This window comes from Spodoptera frugiperda, chromosome 29, assembly GCF_023101765.2.
Source record: "Spodoptera frugiperda isolate SF20-4 chromosome 29, AGI-APGP_CSIRO_Sfru_2.0, whole genome shotgun sequence".
Taxonomy (NCBI): domain Eukaryota; kingdom Metazoa; phylum Arthropoda; class Insecta; order Lepidoptera; family Noctuidae; genus Spodoptera; species Spodoptera frugiperda.
The window spans coordinates 2421686-2442493 of NC_064240.1; the positions used below are offsets into that span (position 1 = coordinate 2421686).

The window sequence follows — 20808 nt, forward strand, 5'->3', positions numbered from 1 at the left end:
CCAAATCGATGCTTAGGTATTGAAATATGAGACTACAAAATAATTTTAAGTCTATTTGAATTAATTCTGTGAAAGAAATATTAATAAGGCATTTAACAACCATTTAAATGTCAAATGATGCTAAATACGACAAAACAAACTTAGTATACGCTCTGCCAATTACAACATTGTTGCATTTTACGATTTTACCAGTAGGCTAGTAGGTAGTTTTAGCGATAATCAGTTGCACAAAACGTCACAATTTTATGACATCAAATAATACATTGTCACTTGTGGTGAACATTGGGGTCACAGATTCACAGACGAATCCCGTTTCATATAAAATTTAAATCCAATTCAATGTGCTAGCTACGTAATAACATGGCGTGCAAAACGTTTAGTGTTTAAAATGACGATAGAACGGAAATGTAGTTTATTTTAAAGCTTATTAAGATAGACTGCAAACTATTTGGAAATTACCTTCTATAAAATGTTCTTTGCTATAGCTATTACGATATTTGAAGTCTTATTGCACCGGAGTGTGTTGTATAAAAATGAGTATGTTGGTCTTGGTAGATCGACGTGCGTACGTAGGTACTCAATTAGATATAAAAAAGTTTACGAATCTCAACAGCTTGCAAAATTCAACAATAATGTAGATACGTAGATATTGTTGTGTATCTAAGGCGTTGCATTGGCATACTTTCATTTAAATACAATATATTGTATGGTATTACCGGTATGATGATATAATTATTATGGCAATATACTTAATGCTCTGATTGGTATCAAACTTACAGTTATACCATATTATAAAACATAGAAGCAGCAATAGGTATTTTAATTTCAATAGGCAGATTTTCTCAACTAGATAGTTTGTAGATATATTTTCCTTTTGTGTCTTATGACAGCCGTATTCTGATAAAATTTAAAAAAATTGATTTCAAGACAAAACAATTCTTGCTCGACCTAGGAACCTGACTCGAACATCGTAATGTAATCAGCATTCATGTATAAACAGTAGCTACTATTTCTAGCTCTCTCAATAAAATCGAATCAAGCCGGCTCCCTCATTAACTAAAATCTTTACAACTTGGCAGAGAATGACGAGCTACTCTATTTTATTTCGACCATACTAGTAATAGTAGATAAATATACCTGAAATTCTCAACCTACACTAACAAATCTTATGATTTACAGGCGTTTCCTGATACCTAAACATGCCCAGCGTCTATTAATAAACGTTTAACAACAATATTCCAGAGTTTGGCGTCTTACCTCCGTGCGCAGCGGTTATAAATTTAAAAGCCATTCAACTCGGACGATCATAAAGATTTTAGTGTAATTTTTTGAATAATCACTTTATTAGCAAATAGTAATAGGTATAAATAGCTTCCTTGAACATAAGAATTAATTAAGCCTTTAACTGACATCAGAAAACTGAAGGCAAATCCATCTAACGTAGATCACCGGTGACCTATATATAAAGATGTAGGCAAGATTTTTTTATTAATTCCAGCAAATCTGTTGTCCTGAAATAATTAAAATCACGATTTATGATGTTTTGGTCACTAAAATATCATTGCATAGTTCGATTTAACTACAATAAAGCTACACTAATCTAACTACATCAAAGCAATGGGTAATGAAATCGAAATCTGCGGCCTTAGTTCGAACAAGCTACGATATTATCGTAAATCGATCAAATGTATCGAATTGATTCGATTCATTTAACGATACGCTCTCACGGCTCATTTTGTCCCTATAACTGAACAGTATTATTAGAAATGAAAAGTTTTATCGGGTTAATGCCATGAAAAATTGCGTGAGACTTCAAGGTACAACGCGTACTAAAAACTAGGTGAATGAAAGGTTTGACCTAAATACCTAATGAATGCTTTTGTTGCCAAACTTAACCGATACGTGTATTTTCACCAAAGATGAAGCTCCAGATTTTTTTATGGTATAAGCCAGTAAACAAGCAGACGGATCGCCTGATGGTAGGTAATCGCCACTGCCCATGGATACCCGAAACACTAGAGGCGTTATAAGTGCGTTGCCGGCCTTTTGGGGTATCGGGGATTGGGAAGGGGGGCTTTATTAGGTAATTAGGCCTGCGGTAACCTCATTCACACAACGAAACAACGCAAGCGTTGTTTCACGTCGGTCATCTGTGAGGCTGTGATATCACTCCGGTCGAGCCGGCCCATTCGTGCCAAAGCATGGCCCTTCCACACTTCCAGAGACTTTTAACGTTCTCTTTGATAATGGAACACAATATAACTAATGGGAACTGAGTTAAGAAACTTGTAGCTTTGTTGGTTTCGACAATAACATTTTAAATTGTTATTGCATGTGCTAAATGTAGTGTAATCAGTGTCACTTCTATTGCATCTCAAGTAGTGTTCGTTGCAATACCCTATAATTACACAGGCATTGCCTATTTAGGTGCACTTAAAGATGTAGGTTAAGCAATAGTCATAACTACTGTAGAGCGTCTAATCTGAACTAAATCTTAAGCATATCGCGACGAGTGGCACCGTTCTTAACTTCACTTATATTAACCTAACTGTGTACAAACTCAACAACTTTATGTGTTTAACTGTTTGCATAAAATAATTGCTGTTGTTAGAGCAAGATAAGAATATAAGTAGGTTGTTGCCGACTGCTTAGTAGTTAACGTAATCTTTTTTTATAAAATGTTAAAAAGTGACTTCACACTAGGCTTTTCTCTATTGTCGTGGATGACAATAGAGAACCGAAACATCAATTTGTGGATCACACATATGTTGTATTGCTCCGTGCAGGAATCGAGCCCGCTATACGTTGCATGGCAGCCAATTGTCCAGCCACTGAGCCACCCGTGCAGTCAACTTTTCATACGCCATGAGAAATTCGAGTAGACAGAAATTATACAGCTACAGTCCTCACGTGATGAATTATTTTCCCTGAGTCACGTTCACGAGTTCAGAAAATCTAGTACAATCTTTGTTTTTTCAGTGAAAAAGTTTTGTTTTCTGTTCAAATTACAGCTGTTTGCAATTACAAAATTATAATCGGTTCCGAAGAATAGTAAGTATTTATACCTACCAATCGAACTATTTATAGTGCACCTCAATACCTATACCTACTGTAGACGCACACGTCATTCGCACGCACGTGGCGTGACGTAAGCTCAGTATGTTTTGTGATTTCAGAAAATGAATTTGGCCTAATTAAATAAAACGTATAACTCGACAAACAGGCGACTTCAAAGTGAAATGGATTTTATATGAAACTAGCGACCCTCCCCAGCTTGGCATTGTGCAATGGTGATATATATGTATTATACATAGTAAACCATCCTTGAATGACTCTATCTATTAAAAAACCGCATCAAAATCCGTTGCGTAGTAAGATTTAAGCATACAAAGGGACATAGGGACAGCGAAAGCGACTTTGTTTTACACTACTAGTGACGTTACTAAGGTTTTTCTTACTTCATAATTTTCATTTTTCAGGTAGAAAAGCATTTATGTAAGTTTTACAGTGTTCTGGAGAGGACCACACTGAATCTAAACAATAAATAAATCATTCTACCGAACATATTCCAAGTAGTTTATCTATTTCGAGATATCGCTGGTATTTCTATCTGCAATATAATAAATAGGATGGACTGTGGACATTCCTTGCCTTGGTCGCGACACACTCGCGAAGGTCAGATAACTCGCCCACACACAAACAATAATATTTTGACTCATTTCCTAGTCACAAACCGGGTCTAGGTGGGCTATAGTTGCCGGAAACATTATATTATAGTGCAACGTCACTTGGAATTATTGCAAGAACGTAGGTAGATGAAATGGCGCACATAAAAAAATATATGCATAGATTTAATTTGATATAATAAAAACTATTATAATATTTATTATGTAAAACCATGTGCAGGTGGAACAGAATATTGTTTTATTATTTATTTAATTTTGTCTACCTACCTACATAATTATTTTTTGTTTATGTTCAAGGATGAAACATGTTATCTATGCATTATGTAGGTATTATGAACTCTTTCGCTTTTTATATTAGTTTGACTTAGTGACCTCGGTCTGAAATAAATAATTCATTTTTAAAAGAATTTTATGAGATTTTTTTATAAATTCATAATTTTTGTATTCAACTGAATCGAAGAAGCCAAAACAAATGTCTTTATTGCAACCTATACGCTTATGACTCCAAACCGTCGTATATAAAGAAGAGTTTCATTAAAATTCGAGTTTCGTATAACTATTAGAAATATTCGGACACATGAATATACTTCGTATAGAAGTAGCTACTCGATATCCGGCGGCAATGGCTGCATACGCAAGTTTGGCCCATTTATTCCTATTGACGCAATCGTGGCATCGGTACCGCATCGCATCGCCCTTGGATAGCGCTTGACCGATGCAGTACTTTATCATTTTTATGAGAAACGTCAAATTATTTAGACAAATTGGTTGAATAGGGAAAGTTGGCCGCAAAAATGTTGGACACTTCTTTTTACTTTTTTTTTACTTATTCTCTACGTTCTTGATTTAAATTTGAAATTGCTTGAAGCATTTTATGCAGTCCATATTTTGTTTTGTACAAATTTCGTGTGGCTGCTTAAAATATAAGGAAAGATCTTACAGAATGATACCATGATAAACTGGACACATCATGGAGATTTCGCTTTTAAGTTTCTTTGATTTATTGCAAATAGTTGCATTACATTTGTAGGTATTTAACTTTGAACAAACATGAGCGCTTTTTTTTAAGGTGAAAATCATCCAATGACTTTTCTCGCCAGGGCGAGGCGAGAGGGAGTGTCAGTCTTACTGATTAAAAACCACCCCGTTCCTACTCCTGCTTTTCGAGCCGGAGCCCCGGTAAGTAGCGGGCTTTACATAGCTATTTTAACAATAAGAAAGACGACCGAAGGATCATTCAAACACTCTCTATTAACGATGCCAAAGAAAAGTGTGAAACATGACATAACTTCAGTCATATTTTGTTGGCAACATTCAGCGATCATTTGGATCATTAAACTGTTGATTCCACAGAAATATTTGACGCCATGACTTTATATTAAAGTAGTGTATTTATCAAGGTCTTAGAACTTATGAAACTATTCGCAAAGAGAAGCTAATAGTCATCAGTTTATTTAAAGAAAGAAAAAGAGGAAGAGTGTCTCTCAAATATTTAATGGTTGGCGACATTTTATTTTGAAGAAGCCCTATTATTGCCCTCCTGCGTAGACAGGAAGCCATTGTTTCTAATTCGTTTTCGTTGGCACTCACCTCTAGTCCTCCTCTACAATAAATCTAATCTTGTATAATTCACTACAATAAATTGTCTGCATTGTTTATTTGGACTACAATGTTAATTTGAATTAATTACTTCTATGAAAAACTGCACGCCTGCGCGAATGTCTATTGTTGTTTACACCGAGATTAAGATCTCCACCTAATACATGGCCGGCTGGCCAAACAGCTAAGATTTTGGAGAAATATGCATTTTAACATTATTTTAATATCTATACAAATGACAATAAGTAGTTATCTACCTAATTAATACTAGTTAAGCAGGTCAAAGTAAACTGCAAACTATTAGGGCTTAAGCGATTAAACGATTTCAGTAATCCGATTAACAAATAACCTGCTTACCGTATTACCAATTACTTAGAGCAAGATTATACAAAAACTTTAAGAATATTGTTTACTATTACCTTAACAGTATCTAGAATTTAATAATAAATATCGTGAGACATACACAGACATCTGTGACTCTAAACTAGTTGAACTTTTCTTCATTAAGGGGTCGTCCATTAATCACGTGAGGTTTTTTCAACGATTTTTTGGCCCCCCTCCCGTTGGTGATATGGTGAGATTTTAGATTAACCCCACCCCCAACCAACATCACGTGTATTTTTTTAATACAGAAAATAAGTATGAGTGGGTTAAGACATTGTAGGTAATACAAGTACCTAAAAAATATCATCTAAATTGGTTTAAGTTTAGAAATGCGTAATTATAATTTATTATACTCTTTTATGGGGAAGTGACAAATCCTATACACCCCGTTTTAAGGTTTAAAAAACCCGGGTTAGGTGAAAAAATTAATACACGTGATATTTTATAAAGCCCCCGTCCCCCTCGTGAAGTTTCGTGATTTTTATCGACCCCCCCCTCCCCTAATTGAGTCTCACGTGATTAATGGACGTCCCCTAAGGTACGTGAGTAAACCGTAATTTTTAATTAATTTAGTATCTAGAATGATTTTAATAAATGAGATTTCACATATCATACTTACTATAATTGTATCTAATCTATCTTCCTTTCACAAAACTAACTGAGTATGTACGGGACCGGAAAAACGCATATTCTCACCACGTCCATAATCCAACAATCCACTTTGATTGCAATAGCCATTTTCCGGAGCATAATGATAAAATTCCCAGTGTAAGCACGTGACAGATTATTTTATATATCTGATTCATAATGTTTTATACGACATCTCCTTCCGTCGAGTGATTTACGGTCTCTTAGTTTTTCCAGTGCTGTGTCCAACCCATTAGTAGACAATTTGGCAAACTTGTAAGTAGGTACTTTATGTAGGTAATTTATGTACAATTAATTATTATGAATTATTTGCATTTGAGTACGTAATTAAAAGGACAGAACAAATGGAAATCTGCAGAGGCCTTTGTCGAAAGACAGGCTGTTATAAGAGGAGCCGAATGCCGAGAGTATGTTTTAAGTAGTTTTAGTTATAGTTTTTTTTTATAACGCCATTGAAATCCTCGTGGACTTCTCACGTCGTGTGGAATGCTTCATTTATGTATTAAGTATCTAATACGTAATAACGAGCTATCGACTTAGGATTGTGTTTATTCTTAGTACCACTATATAACTTAAAAGAAAGAAATCTAATAGCCTACTAGATATTACGTAATGTACATTTAGTTTACGTTAAAATAATAACTTTACAATTCAATTAATTCATATCAATCACGATTGCTAAATAAACATGCGAGTCCCATCGCGCGAGTATCACGAACTTTGTGATTCACACTAAACTTTCATCGTGGATAGACACGCTTTATTTGCTGGGCATCTATCAGATCGTGATATTGAATAATGCAATGCGCATTGTAAACTGTAAAGGTCTTAACACATTGCTTGTAAAAATGTTTTCGAAATAAATAATAGGGAGAAAATGACTAATTTAAATTTTCATGTCCCTTTTGTAGATTATTTTAAATTACGTTTTTTTTTCACAAACAAATACTTTCGAAGATATATTGATTTGAAATATCGTGTGACGTCACTTCTAAGTACGTTTTATACGTAGAAATGACGTATTTGCACCTACTCCTTTGCACAACTCGATTTCTATCCCAAAATCGAAGCGAGAGAGAGCTACTAAATACTTGATTAAAATACTAGCGTAGTGTGAAAAAGGCTTTAGTGAAAAGTTACACAATTTTTTTATAAAATACTAGCAAACCCGGCGAACTCCGTTTCGCCAGCAATGATTTTCCCTGTTTTCCTGCTTTTTTCTTAAATTTTTCCTGAATTTTCGCTATAAACCTTACGGAGCCCGATACCTTTCCAACGAATGCAAAATCGTGCAAATCGGTTCGTGCCTTCTGGAGTTACAGCGTCAGGAAGGAAAACCCGACTTATTTTTATATAGAAGATATTTAAACATTTGTCTAAGTATTTTCTGAATTTAATATTATCTAATATTTCAGTGTTTATAACTCTTTGAAAGATATATTAGAAGAAATCATGTCAATCTGTTGCACGTAATTAAATTATTCTGTTTACAAAATGTCCGGCATTTTGTTATGACGTTTTTTTTTTAAATTTCGTAATGGCTGACGTTGGTCGTGGATCGTGCCGCCATGTTGCACGAGTGACGTGACTTGTCAACGGAAGGCACTATCTCCATTCTGTCACCTTTCCCAAGACTCATGTGGAATTTATTATTTTCGTGTGAATTTCTTTGTGTGATTTCCTTTTATTGTTTGTTTAGTTATACTGTAATGGATCTTGTTTGCCCTTTCTTGTTTCCCACGACTTGAGAGTTTATAGTGTGATGAAAACCTTAGATAAACATGTGACAGATACTTAGGTACCTGTTTGAAAAAAACTTAACTATCAGCCTCTTTAGAATAAGTAGGTACTTTTTTTCTGTAATTTACAACGAAGACTCATATTAGGTGAATATTTGAAAAAAGTCTAAAAAATAACTTTCGTATTACCTATTGTTTAAAAAATATAAAAGCAGAATTCTCTTCAGAACTTGATATAAAAATTTTAAACACGTAACGTAACAATCACGTTTTGTAAGCATTCATCTCATAAGCTATTATCAACACCAATAGTAAAATTCTCCAACAACTTTCATTTTTGTGAGCAAACTAAATGTTTTCTAACCAAACAGACTGCCATGTGCTGTTCTGGAAAACGTTCTTTGACTTTTCTACTATCTGGAGAGTCAAGGTTAATATTTAAAATTAACCTATAGGTACCATAAAATTTGCTATACACTGCCTATACATTCCTTTTTGGTTTTCGAAAATTTCTCAGTAGTAGCACGTTTTCTGTGCCCGGTATATGGCAATAGGCTCACCCCCTATTACATAGAACTTATAACACAAATAATGAAAAGTGGGTGTACATTGTACAGTGGCATTACATGCCGTCAGCCGTGATATCCACAATTGCACATCTGCCTACCTCTTCGGGAATAAAAGGCCCTGACGTTTTTTAAATAAACATAACAAACTTCACAAGATGTCAATGACAACCTTTTTGCTATAAAATTATCTGTGGTCTGCATAAACGAAATTTATGAACGTTGATGTTCGAAATTTAAAATGCGAATTTTGCGCGGCAATAGTGGCCAGTGACCATGACGTCTGCTCTGCTTACTCATCTTCAAACAGCATGCGCAGTACATATTATCATTAGCCATTTCTGTTTCTCTGTACATCTCTATAACTGAATCACACAAACATGAAACAACTGAGTTCTCCTTGAACTGACAGCAAACCTTCCTACGTTCGTTATTTAAAAAGAGGGTGACATTTCTTTATGACGCATTGTATTAATCATTTCGAATTGGTATTACGAGCGTTCAGTATTACATTTTCACAGTAGGTGTTATGTGTTTATGTTGTAGAATGAATTCGCTATACACTGGCGTGGTCTGCAGGCGCTCTGTTCACGCCAGTCTATTTCGATCGTTCAATGTAAGCTTGACGAGTCGGTCAGCCGAGATTATTAACCCTTGCACCGCTCTATCACGAAACAAACGTAAAGTTGACCTTTGCGAATGACACGTTTCGCATCCGCACTCACTATTTACACCCAACCTTGCTTCAATTTTATTTTTAAACGCATTGCTTTTATTTGATTTCCAAAAATGTACGTATCTCGGCGGGGCGAAGCTGTCGGATCTATTTTAGATTCGTCTGCACGCAATTCAGCAACGTCCTATGTTTATACGTTTCCGTCCAACGAATTTCATCTTTATTTTGTTACTGTTACGGTGCTTTTTTATTTGTTTTGGATGGATGTAAACAAAAAAATGTACTGAAAATTCTAGTTTTCACTTTGCCCTTGTTTATGTGACAAAAATGTGCTATTAAATGTTTTTATATATTCATAAATTAATTGTTTTAAGCCTAAAGTGTGGAGCAATCTAATGCTGGTTGTATGTAAAACTTTCAGTTTTCAGATGTTCGTTTTGTGAAGTTCACAGTACGTAGGTGGCGCGTATTGTGGTATTGTTTGTCTCATTTAGAGATTGCACCATTTGTTTTGTCCGGCAATTAGCACTTTTCGGCAGCTGTCATCGAACTCGCGTGACGGCTTCATGAAGATGTTTGTCCCGGCGACGCGACAACTAGAGGAATTTACAGATTTTTTTACGTATAAACAAAGAAATAATGTGTCAAAAATAGGGATTATATTAAGTATGATGTTTACCACAATTAGTTATTATATTATTTTAAATATACAGTATACTGGTAAAATAAATACACAATGTCCTTATGTAGATATCTAAGTAAGAGTCAAGAACGACATAAAGCTTGTTTTATTTTATAAATGGATCTTTTACTTCTTTATCAAAACAATTCAACTCGTAACGATAAAACTAATACCCTTACAAAACATTCAAACCAATAAAAAAACATTAGAAGATCAACACGCATATGGACACGAGTACACTCGGAATGTGCACATTATTTCCAAACTACCAACTATTTATTTGAATATCTCCCCGAATAGTCTGTTTAATGTTCACCTTTACCGGAACATACTCGTGTAAATTGCTGTACGTACGTTTGGCAAGGAATTCACGTGCATATTGGTGAATTGATCTTTGATAAAGAAATATTAGGAACTTTTGGATCGAGGAAAGCTTTAAGGAAATATCTTTTACTGTTTCATTTCTACACACATTATTATTTTGATATATTAATTGATTTGTGACTAATCTGATCTGCGACTGTAACTACTTTAATGAGGCATTGTTAAACAGCTTGTACCAAATAGTAATCTTAGGGCTTGTTTCAAGTCCGAGGCCATGTGTTTTCATGGCCGCGGATACGCGCCACCTCCGGATGGGTCCCAAATAACGGCAGGAGGGGTTACCATCGGCGTCGAGACGACGATGAAGTACCTAGGACTCGTCCTCGACAGTCGATGGAACTTCGTGGAGCATTTCCGACGTTTGGCTCCTAAGTTGGAACGGACGGGGGCTGCACATAAGCGGCTCCTGCCCAACCTCGGGGGCCAAATGCCTCCTGCCGGAGGTATGTACGCGGGGATCGTGCGGTCCATGGCCCTCTACGGAAAAGGTGGGCGCCGAACCTGATGCGGCGGCCAGCTCGGGCGCTGCTCACGTCCCAGAGGGTCATGGCCATTCGAGTGATCCGCGGATATCGCACGATCTCCGGAGAGGCGGCCAACCTCCTTGCCGGACTCCCGCCGTGGGATTTGGAGGCGAAGGTGCTCGCGCGCGTCTTTGGTTTGCGCGCCGACGCGCGTCGCCGGGGCGAAACTCCACTGCCGCGCCAGATTAATGCGTGGCGGGATGAGCTCCGGCGCGATCTCATGGCGGAATGGCAGCAGCGACTGTCGCAACCAAGGGCTGGGCTCGCTGTCATTGCAGCGATAAGTCCCCTCTTTGAGGAGTGGCTAGAGAGGCGCCACGGCGTCCTCACCTACCGCCTGACGCAGGTGCTTACCGGACATGGAAGCTTCGGTAGGTTCCTGTTTCTGATTGGGCGGGAGGAAACGCCCGGGTGTCATCACTGCGAAGACCGCCCGGAGGCCACGGTGGAACATACGCTTGCGGTCTGCCCTGCGTGGGCTGAGCACCGCCGTGTCCTCAGGGATGTGGTCGGCGACGGCGCCCTCTCGCGTCCGGCACTGATACAAGCCATGGTGCGGAGCGAGGGGGACTGGGATGCCGTCTCCTCCTTCTGCGAAGCAGTCATGCTAGCTAAGGAGGAGGCGGGGCGCGTGAGGGAACGAACTTCCTCACGCCCCAGCCGTCGCGAGAGACACTCCGGGCGTCGGGGATCGCGCGACGATCTCCGGCCACCGTAAGTGCGGGTCTGCGGACGGTGAGCAAGGGTAGCTCGCCGCCCGACCAGAACCAGACCCGTGCGTGCGGCGCGTCGCGTTCTGCGCGCGCCTCAAAGAGCCATCAGACCACCACAGATGGGGCCCAGTAGGGCTGATGCCTAATCCGGAGCTGCGGACAACCTAGCGGGTTTACCGGGGCTCCGGCTCGACGGGCAGGAGTAGGAACGGGGTGGTTTTTAGTCAGTAAGAGTCTGACACTCCCTCTCGCCTCGCCCAAGGCGGGAGAAGTCATTGGATGATTTTCCACCCTAAAAAAAAAAAAAAAAGGGCTTGTTTCACAATGTCTGGATAGCTTCTATGTATCAGATAACTTTGAATTAAGAATGTAATTTGTATGCACCATCTGTCACATAAGTTTATCGGGCACTTATATGAAGGTGGTGAAACGGGCGCTTAATCTTCTTTGTTTGCGGTTGATAAACAGAATAATCATACTATAGGTAACTTCAGTAAGAAAGCCAAGAAAAACTACGCATTTTAATGAAACATTTAGCTCTTATTTATGAAGATAATATAATCTTTAAAATACAATTTTCGCACAGATTTTTAAGTGTATGCGCCACGCAAATCGTTCATAGGTCAAAGCCCTCTGTGAATTCATTTTGACAGCACTTTCAAGAGGAAAAGTGGTGAAAGAACACAACAAAATATACCTACATACGATAGATTTGAATAGGTAGAAATACCATCTAGGTCTATATTGATGTATATCATCTGCTTGTAATAACTATGACAATCTAAGTTAAAATAAAGCGTTTGTTTGGATAAAATTCGCGTTATTTTTTATCATTCAACTTAATTAAGAAATGTAAGTTTGTGTGAAGTGAAGAAGTGGTGTACCTACATAAATACAAATATAAATAAATCAGACTATCACACTAATTTTATAAATGTGAAAGTTTGTTTGTTTGGATGTTTGTCCGTCAATCACGCTGAAACTACTGAACGGATTGTGAACAACTTACGATGGAATCCTGAACAGATATAGCCCTAACAAGAAAATAAATAAAGTGTTCATAGCAGACCGGGTTCAACGACCGCGTTCCTTCCTGCATTTTTATAACCAACATATTTTTCATTGTTACGATTGTTTTTTTGATATATGTATTGTGATTTATGCAATCGCCTTTTGTATAAAATCAAAATACGTTAGACGTGAAAATAACTTTTCGCGCTACTTCAGTCGTTGTCTATAAATTAGTCTATAGTTTTTCATAATTTGTTTGTTTATTTCACGATTAAAGTAATTCCAACTGTTTAAATGTCTTATTCGTAAGGATTCATTGTGACAGTAAACGTTTTTTTTATAGTATAAGCCGAGACACGAGCCGACGGATCACCTGATACACCAGAGGATTTACAAGTGCGTTGGCGGCCTTTTGGGGACTAGGAATTAGTGAGTTATTGGGGAATCGGAGATCCGGAAGATTGTGAAATGGGGTAATTGGGCCTCTGGTAACCTCACTCACACAGCGAAACATAACGCAAGCTGTTTAATGTTGTTTTTAGAGGTTCTATTGTTGTTATCATAGTGTTATTTTTTTAATGTTCCCCAATATCTGATTGTGGGTGTGAGAAATAATCTAAGAACATAAATAGTACTTTGTGCATACCTACAGCAAGCAGTACCTAAGTTATCCGGAGATGCGGACTACCTAGCGGGTTTACCGGGGCTCCGGCTCGAAAAGCTGGAGTAGGAACGGGGTGGTTTTTAGTCAGTAAGAGTTTGATACTGCTTCTCATTGGATGATTTTCCCATCTTATAAAAGCAGTACCGTTACCTAAGTTGTTTGGTACAAAAATTGACTTTTTATGTTTTGCATTTGGAACTATGAAGGGCTGGGTAACAAAAGAGTACTAGGAAGATATTTGTCTTTGCTCTGCTGTTAAAATACAAATAAATAACTAATAATGGACAGCTGCTTGAATAGCCAGAGTTCAAAGCGTTACATTCTTACTACAGTGGTACACTCTACAAAGACAGAAGATTTATGATCCATTTTAACCAACAAAGCTTTTGGACTTTTTTGTATTAGAAACTAGGTCAGGTTTTCTATGTACTAGTTTCATATAATAGTGTATTTTACATGCGCCTACCTGATTTACTGTTGCAGGCTCCTACATTGTCTCAAGGAAACTATGTTTCGGTATGTGGAGCAATGGATGCAATGAATCATAGCAATTGTTTACACAGTGTTTTCTAAATTAAACATTGTTAGTGCGCCCAGGAACCAAAATTAGAAAATGTTAAATAATTTTCAATTTTCAAGTCTACTCACACACGTTTACGTGCGAATGCGTATTTAAAACTACATAGTTTCTTACTACCTACATAGAGTCTGTTATATACATTTGAAAGCTGTTACAAAACTTTCGTTTTGTCATAAAACGAAAACGTTTTCGAACACACAGACAATTTCCCATCATAAAACATTGTCGCAACAAAAAGCGGCTGGGGATCATAATTTCTTCATTTCTGTGAAGAGACGAACATTTCCAATTACAAAACGGTCCATTGTTCCCAAACAAAAGGCCATTCAGTGCCGAGCGCATGATGTCGACGTGTATCACATTGTCTCGCCACACGACGACTTCCACGGTTCGACATTACAGTAATTGTTTAAGAATCGAGTTACGACATCGGAAACTTACAATTTCTGTTTAATGCAAAACTAGAACTGAATTACATCGATGTTTTGGTCGTTCCGAACATCACTTCGATGCGACATTTCATGTCACTGTCTGCGAAATAGAGAAATACCAAAGTATTTAGGGACAGTTTCCTACGCTGTGCCACTGTAGCATTAAACGACTCATTAAATGTTAGGGAAATAGACGTGAACAGGGTCCTTAGTCGCCAGTCTTAAGATAAAAAGACATTTGCGTAACATGTATAAATTAGTGTCAACACAAAAGGTCGGGGATCCTAATTAGCTGTTCACGAAACAGTTGCGCTACATGGGCCATAAAACAGAAAACATTAAAATACAACAATAATTTGCTAGAGGCCAGCGCCAAAACAAGTACCGTCAGTTCAAAATAAAGTTACTTTGGTGGAAAAAAAACGACTAAAAACGCTAGCAAAGATAAACTTCTTATCGATGGACATGGAGCCAATGCAATGAGGAAACACTAGTATCATTTAATTTTTGATACAACTTGTCATAAACCTGCTGCTGAGATCAAAAGCTTTTCATTTTATGTTCACCTTAATTTTTGGCGTGACATTCTAATGATGACGGGCACTAATACGTTCAGTGCGCGCTACATTTTAACTCTGTTTTTCAAATTTTCTAGGAAAAATAATATAATTTGCACTTAACGATGCAAAATTAAGAGCGCTTAGCGACTCAAAATTTCTTTTTAACAGGTCTCGAAGCAAAAATGATGTAATTTTAGAGTAGTGCGTCAGTTGATTTATACGAGCGGTGACAGTTGACGGTGAGCTCGCCTTCACCTTGGTGCGGGAGCTGGTTTATATCAAGAGGATTCTACATTGACAGCGCCCGTGACACCCGCGCTCTGGACTTGTCCAAAATAAACACCTCTAACAATGATACACGAGACGCAATAAAAATATATGTGTCGCCATTCGCCGTCTCCCTCGTTTGTTAACAAGGTGAAATTGGGATTCAAAAATGTCAAACTTCACCTGATCTAAAATGCATTGGTTTCATCTGCTGCTAATTACGTCTTTGGGACAAAGATATACACGCGGCGTAAGTCTCGATCAAGGTCAATTAACTGAACATGTCGCTGACTTACGGAAGGAATCTGCCTCCTGGTGGTGGTCGTGGTGATGGTCTCCACCGTCTCCTCCACTATCTCCTCCTCGCCCTCCTCCTTGTCGGTCCAGGGTCCGAAGAACTCCGACATGTTTGCTGTTATATTCTACTTCGCCCACTGCACTGAACTCCAAAAGACCTTTGACACACATTCACTGCACTTCACAGAACGTTCACAAGTAAGCGGTCGGTATCACACATTAATCGGAAAAACTGAATTATCTTCTGAGGACCGTTTTAAACTCGGATTTGGTCGTGTAGTTCGGGCTCACCGGGTGGTGTGCCCATACTGTGCTAGAAATTAATCGCGATCCAATATTCGGGAAGCGTCGATAGGAACGTTTTCTGGCGCTGCACTGCGGAGACGGCCAGAGTTGATGTTGTATAAAATCCTACTGGAAAACTGAAATAACCGGCGCGAACAAAAAGCACCAGCCAAAACATTTCACGTGCGGGCGTATTATTAGTTGGACGATCTAGTCGAAAGAGTTAAGTGTCGCGGTGGCCTTTTACCGCAATTATTCAGATTGATATTGGTATTTTCCGCGTTAATATTTTGCGATGCGAAATACCTTCCATTTAATGTAGCACGGTGGTCCTGCGCATGCTCCGCAGGATTTACTTCGACACAAACCGCTCTTTAATGTCACATTTAAGCACTCTGTTAAGCTCACTAACGACGATTTTCGAAATGTGTTTTGCACACACTTGCAGGTTTGTCTTATTGCAGCAATTGTGTTTTATGGTGGAATTTCGATCGTGGTTCCGACACATTGCGAGAATTGGCTCAACTTCAGGGTTTTTTATGATATCTAAATTAAAAACAAGTATTTATATCAAAGCAAATGTTTGCACTTCGTTATGTTCAGCGATTTTAAATCCCAAGATATTTTAAGTTATAAACGAAACATTATTTTTTATTTCGTTCAAATATTTGTACTGGTTGTAAAGAAAAGAAAACATTTGTAGGCAATAAAAATTGAAGGAGAAGACAAATGTTGTGAATTGAACACCGGAGGTGTTGTCAGTAAGTGATAATTTAGAAATAATTGCTAAAAATGCCAGTAAAATATAATGTCCTGGCGACGGCCTACATTATTGTATGTAGCCATCCAGAACGGCGTCGGCGTAGGCGCTGACAGCTCCTCCACTTAATATAAATACGCGGTTCTCCTAACAGCGCGCGATAAATCTGAAGCATGCTTCGGGGATTAACGGCCGACATGATATTTTAGCAGCTATATCGTTATCGATAGAGTCCTCTATCGGATGAAGGCGCATCACCAAACGCGAGCTGATACAACAATGTAGATCGTACATAAATTAGAATATGGCTCAAAATCGAATGGAGGGGAGAAAATTATGGGTCATCTCACAAATATTCCAGGTTTTTTATGCGTGAATTGGCAATTGGATTGAGTAGTCTTTCATGTGGAGTGATCACTCGCTGATTTGCAAATTGTTATAACAGATAGTAACGGGTCGGAAACTTAAGACGTTGATGAGGAAAATACGAATAAATTAATCGTATTGCAAATTTTTGTGCCAAGAAATAGTGTTTGTCACTGGTGAGCGAGGAGAGAAATTAAATTCTCGGGCCAAGGTCTAAGGACTGAGAAACGTGTCACTATAAATTAATTTCACATAAAGAGTTAGAGAATAAAAAGCGTTGTAAAACACGTTAACTGCTTTCTGGATTGATTGGATGGGTAGTGAATCAACATAGTGATTTAACTGACTGTGATAATCAAGTGAAATTCGTTGTCGCTCTTTTCAACTAAAACTTTCGCAGTGCACCAAAAAATGGTGTTGTTATTTAATATTTTCAATTTCCTGCTAATTGTTACGTTGTTCTTTATCACATACAAAATAATATTTCAATTAGTACTAACTTTTAGAGATGTCAACCAAATATGTACCCCCACCGAAAAAAAATAGTTCTATATTACTTTGTATCGTTGTACCGTTCCTTCTTCTGCTTTGAGCCGGAGCCCCGGTAACCTGTTAAGTTGTCCGCAGCTCCGGATAGTTAGGATAGAACCAAACAATAATTGTTCTACACAAGAATATATAGGAACATATTTGTTGGGTAGGCAATACAAATTAGGGACATGAGGCATAGATAATAGAGTATTTCCGAAACTCAGCAATAGGACAATTAATCTAATCTACATATTCAGAACACTGATGTTAATTTATTATAGTACCTACATACACGACAGTATCTATTGTTTGCGTGTAAAATGGCTTAATAGATAAGCGATTTTCGGTTTTACAATTCACGGGTTCGATTCCTGCACGGAACAATATTTGCATGTGAAGTTGAATGTTTGTAAACGCACCTACGCCACTGGAGAAAATCTTAGTACAACAACGTATTTTAAAAAAATAATCTTGAATAGGAGGCATTTTTATTTTATGGTAGGTACGTTTAATATGTATGTATGGCAAGAATATATTATTGAGAGTATTTTAATTGTTCTGAAAGAAGACGCTTGTGACAGTTTCAAAATTTGTTTTTTTTTTTAATAAAATAAAATATCTACTACTATCTACTAACTTTAAAGACGCAAAAATTAATTTAAAAAAATACCTGTGCTTACCGTTACGTTTATTTGTTGTAAATGTGTAATATTTAGGACTTGTTTCAAAATGTCTGGATAGCCGCTATGTACCAGATAACTTTGAATTAAGAACGTAATTTGTATGCACTATCTGTCACATAAGTTTATCGGGCACTTATAATAATATGAAGGTAGTGAAACAGGCCCTTAATATCTTAAAATACATAAACTAAATGCGCAAAAATGAAAAATCATTCTGAAGATGACACTTCCCGATGACTTACACATTTCATTTCGAAAAGGAAGTAGGTACTCACGTGCTCTCCGCGTTTCCATCATGGCGTCCACTGCGACCGAACGTCAACCAAGGTCACTTACCTGCAATTACAGTCCAAATTAAATGTAATGAATGGCCACAAATTGTCAAAACAATCATTAAAATCTCGTGAGAATGTCACATGGTTATTGGATGCAAACATTGGAACCAATGTTGGTGTTTCGTGTCAGGTTGGTGTATTTATCATAATCATAAACGGTTCATAAATAACATCTATCATTTACTAGCTTCTCCCAGTAGCTTTGCCCGCGTTCCCGTGGAGGAAAAAGTAGTCTATGTGTTATTCCAGACCATAATCCACCCCTGTTCTAAATTTCATTCTGATCCCTTCAGCCGTTTTGACGTGATTGTATAACAAACATACACACAAACTCACAAAGTTTCGCATTTAATACTAGTAAGATTCATTATCATGTATAATAAAGTTGTGATCGACTAATTGCCGCACTCAGAGACATTTAATGATTACTTAAACAATTCTTTAGTAAGGATTTGGTCAGAATACAATTGGTAAGGACTGGGTTAAGTAACCATTAAATGACTCTAAGATCGGCAGTAATTGTATTATTTATTTCATGTGTAGAATTTGTATAGTGTAACGAATGCCATTTGTGTGTATTCAAATTAAAAAAAGAAAAAAGTGCCAAATCATAGACAACAGAACATCTATTCAGCCCGCAAATAAAAGTGACAGGTGATAAAGAAAGCGCGGGAAGCGTCCCTGTCATTGGGCGAGGACACTAGCGCCTCACCTGGCACCGCCCGTGACCCGAACTATAAATACCGGGACACATCCGTTAAACACTTTAAACCCGGATTATATAATGAGAATGTCACTTGCGTCACTCAAGGCTCTTTGCAACTTCAGATTTCGCGTGTCGTTTTACTGTGACGTCACGGTATTCGAGCTTTCGTCAAACTATATTGAATAGAATGAAGAGTTACTTTGCGGAAATCCATGCTACACTAACAATACATTCGATTTTTAGGTTTTTTTAGGTTATAAGCGAAATTAAAACCAAAAATCGGATGTTGATAGTTTCGTCAAACTGTACAGGTGAACTCAAAACTGCACAATATTCTTAGAAGTTTGTTTTAGAAAAACTAATTGATGGGTGTTACGATAACCATCTGTGAGTATCTTGACGTTCGTTTTCATTAATTAGGTTAGATTTTGATAGAACTAAAAACTTTGAAGTCAAAAAATGTAGGGTGTACTCAAATTCTTTAACCATACTCATTCATTTTTATAGAACGTATTATTATGTTCACAAGCAAACAATAAAATTAATTTATCACACCTACGAGCATAAATCATAATAACCCGCGTAGCTTCCGTGCTACGCCGTAGACAAATCGTAGCAGGACGCTACAGGATGCTACGATTATTTGTAGCGAACAAATTAATTATGTTATTAAACTTGAGACGGTGATTCAATGCCTATAATAAATAGAAACAAAGAAATAACAACTTTATTACTTAAGCTATAAATGCTATTGTTCAAATGACTAAACGTGTTAGGCTTGATGTACGCAAAACATTGTACATTGTAAACGCTAATGACTGCTAATAGCTCAATCAATTGTGAAAGCTTTCCCCATCACTGAGTACAAAGTACTGACATGTTTGTTTAGTCTACACAAGTTTAATGCATGCTACACACATTACGATTTAACTGTGCAGTTTTAACTGTACTGTCGATCTGTCCGGCGCTGGTGACTACCTAGCGGGTTTACCGGGGCTCCGGCTCGAAAAGCAAGAGTAGGAATTCTTACTCCTTCTCGCCTCACCCTCTCCACCTCTGCATTTACAAACATACAATTTCACATACATATGACACTCAGACTCAAAATAACAATTTGTGATTCACACAAATAGCTGCTTCGTGCGAGAATCGAACCCGCTACACGCACGGCAGCCGGTTGCCTAACGCGCCAACCCTGCAGTCAGTTTTAACTGAAGGTGTGTATGCTGAATGGACCTACAATTTAACTGTATAGTTAAGACTGTACAGTTAAATCGTAAGGTGTGTAGCCTGCATAAAAAAGTATTAACTGATTTATATGGAATGCCACACCATTGACATTAGCGCACCATAGACTTTATGTTTATGACATTAAGCCACGAAAATATATGACAGTCACTCAATCAATCAGATCTTAATCTACTTATAAAGACGGATCTCATGACCTCTCCTATTTACAATCGAGATATTTCAATGAATATTTATCAACATTTCTCGTCGTGCGTCGCTGCGTTTAGCTTCTACATATTCAGTAGTTTACATGACTACAGATTGGGTTATACAAAACCATTTTATTGTGGACTCGCTTTGTATGATCTTTCCGTATATTCGACGGTCAGTTTATACTGGTGATTATAGCTTTATGTGTAAGTCATCAATGATTGTATTCAGAACAGCTTGCGAGGCGTGGTGACGCAAGATACCATATAAACGCTATAACAGTACCCACAG

At 37.6% G+C, this 20808-nt stretch overlaps 1 protein-coding gene across 10 annotated transcripts in view; it reads right to left on the minus strand.

Annotated features, from left to right (window-relative positions):
* The window catches only part of LOC118281560 (tropomodulin-1), a 69947-nt gene that overhangs the window by 22945 nt on the left and 26194 nt on the right, over positions 1 to 20808 (minus strand). For 3 of the 10 annotated variants that reach the window (XR_007707402.1, XR_007707401.1, XM_035602146.2), the window contains exon 1: positions 15411 to 15829. The exons of 3 other annotated variants lie outside the window; for them this stretch is intronic. Coding sequence is in view for 2 of the 7 variants with exons in the window: in XM_035602146.2 (XP_035458039.2) it covers positions 15411 to 15521 (111 nt within the window). In the remaining 5 variants the exon portion in view is untranslated. Of the gene's footprint in view, positions 1 to 15410; positions 15830 to 20808 lie in introns of those variants that run through there. 4 more of the 10 variants (XR_007707404.1, XR_007707405.1, XR_007707403.1 and 1 more) reach the window with 2 other exon arrangements.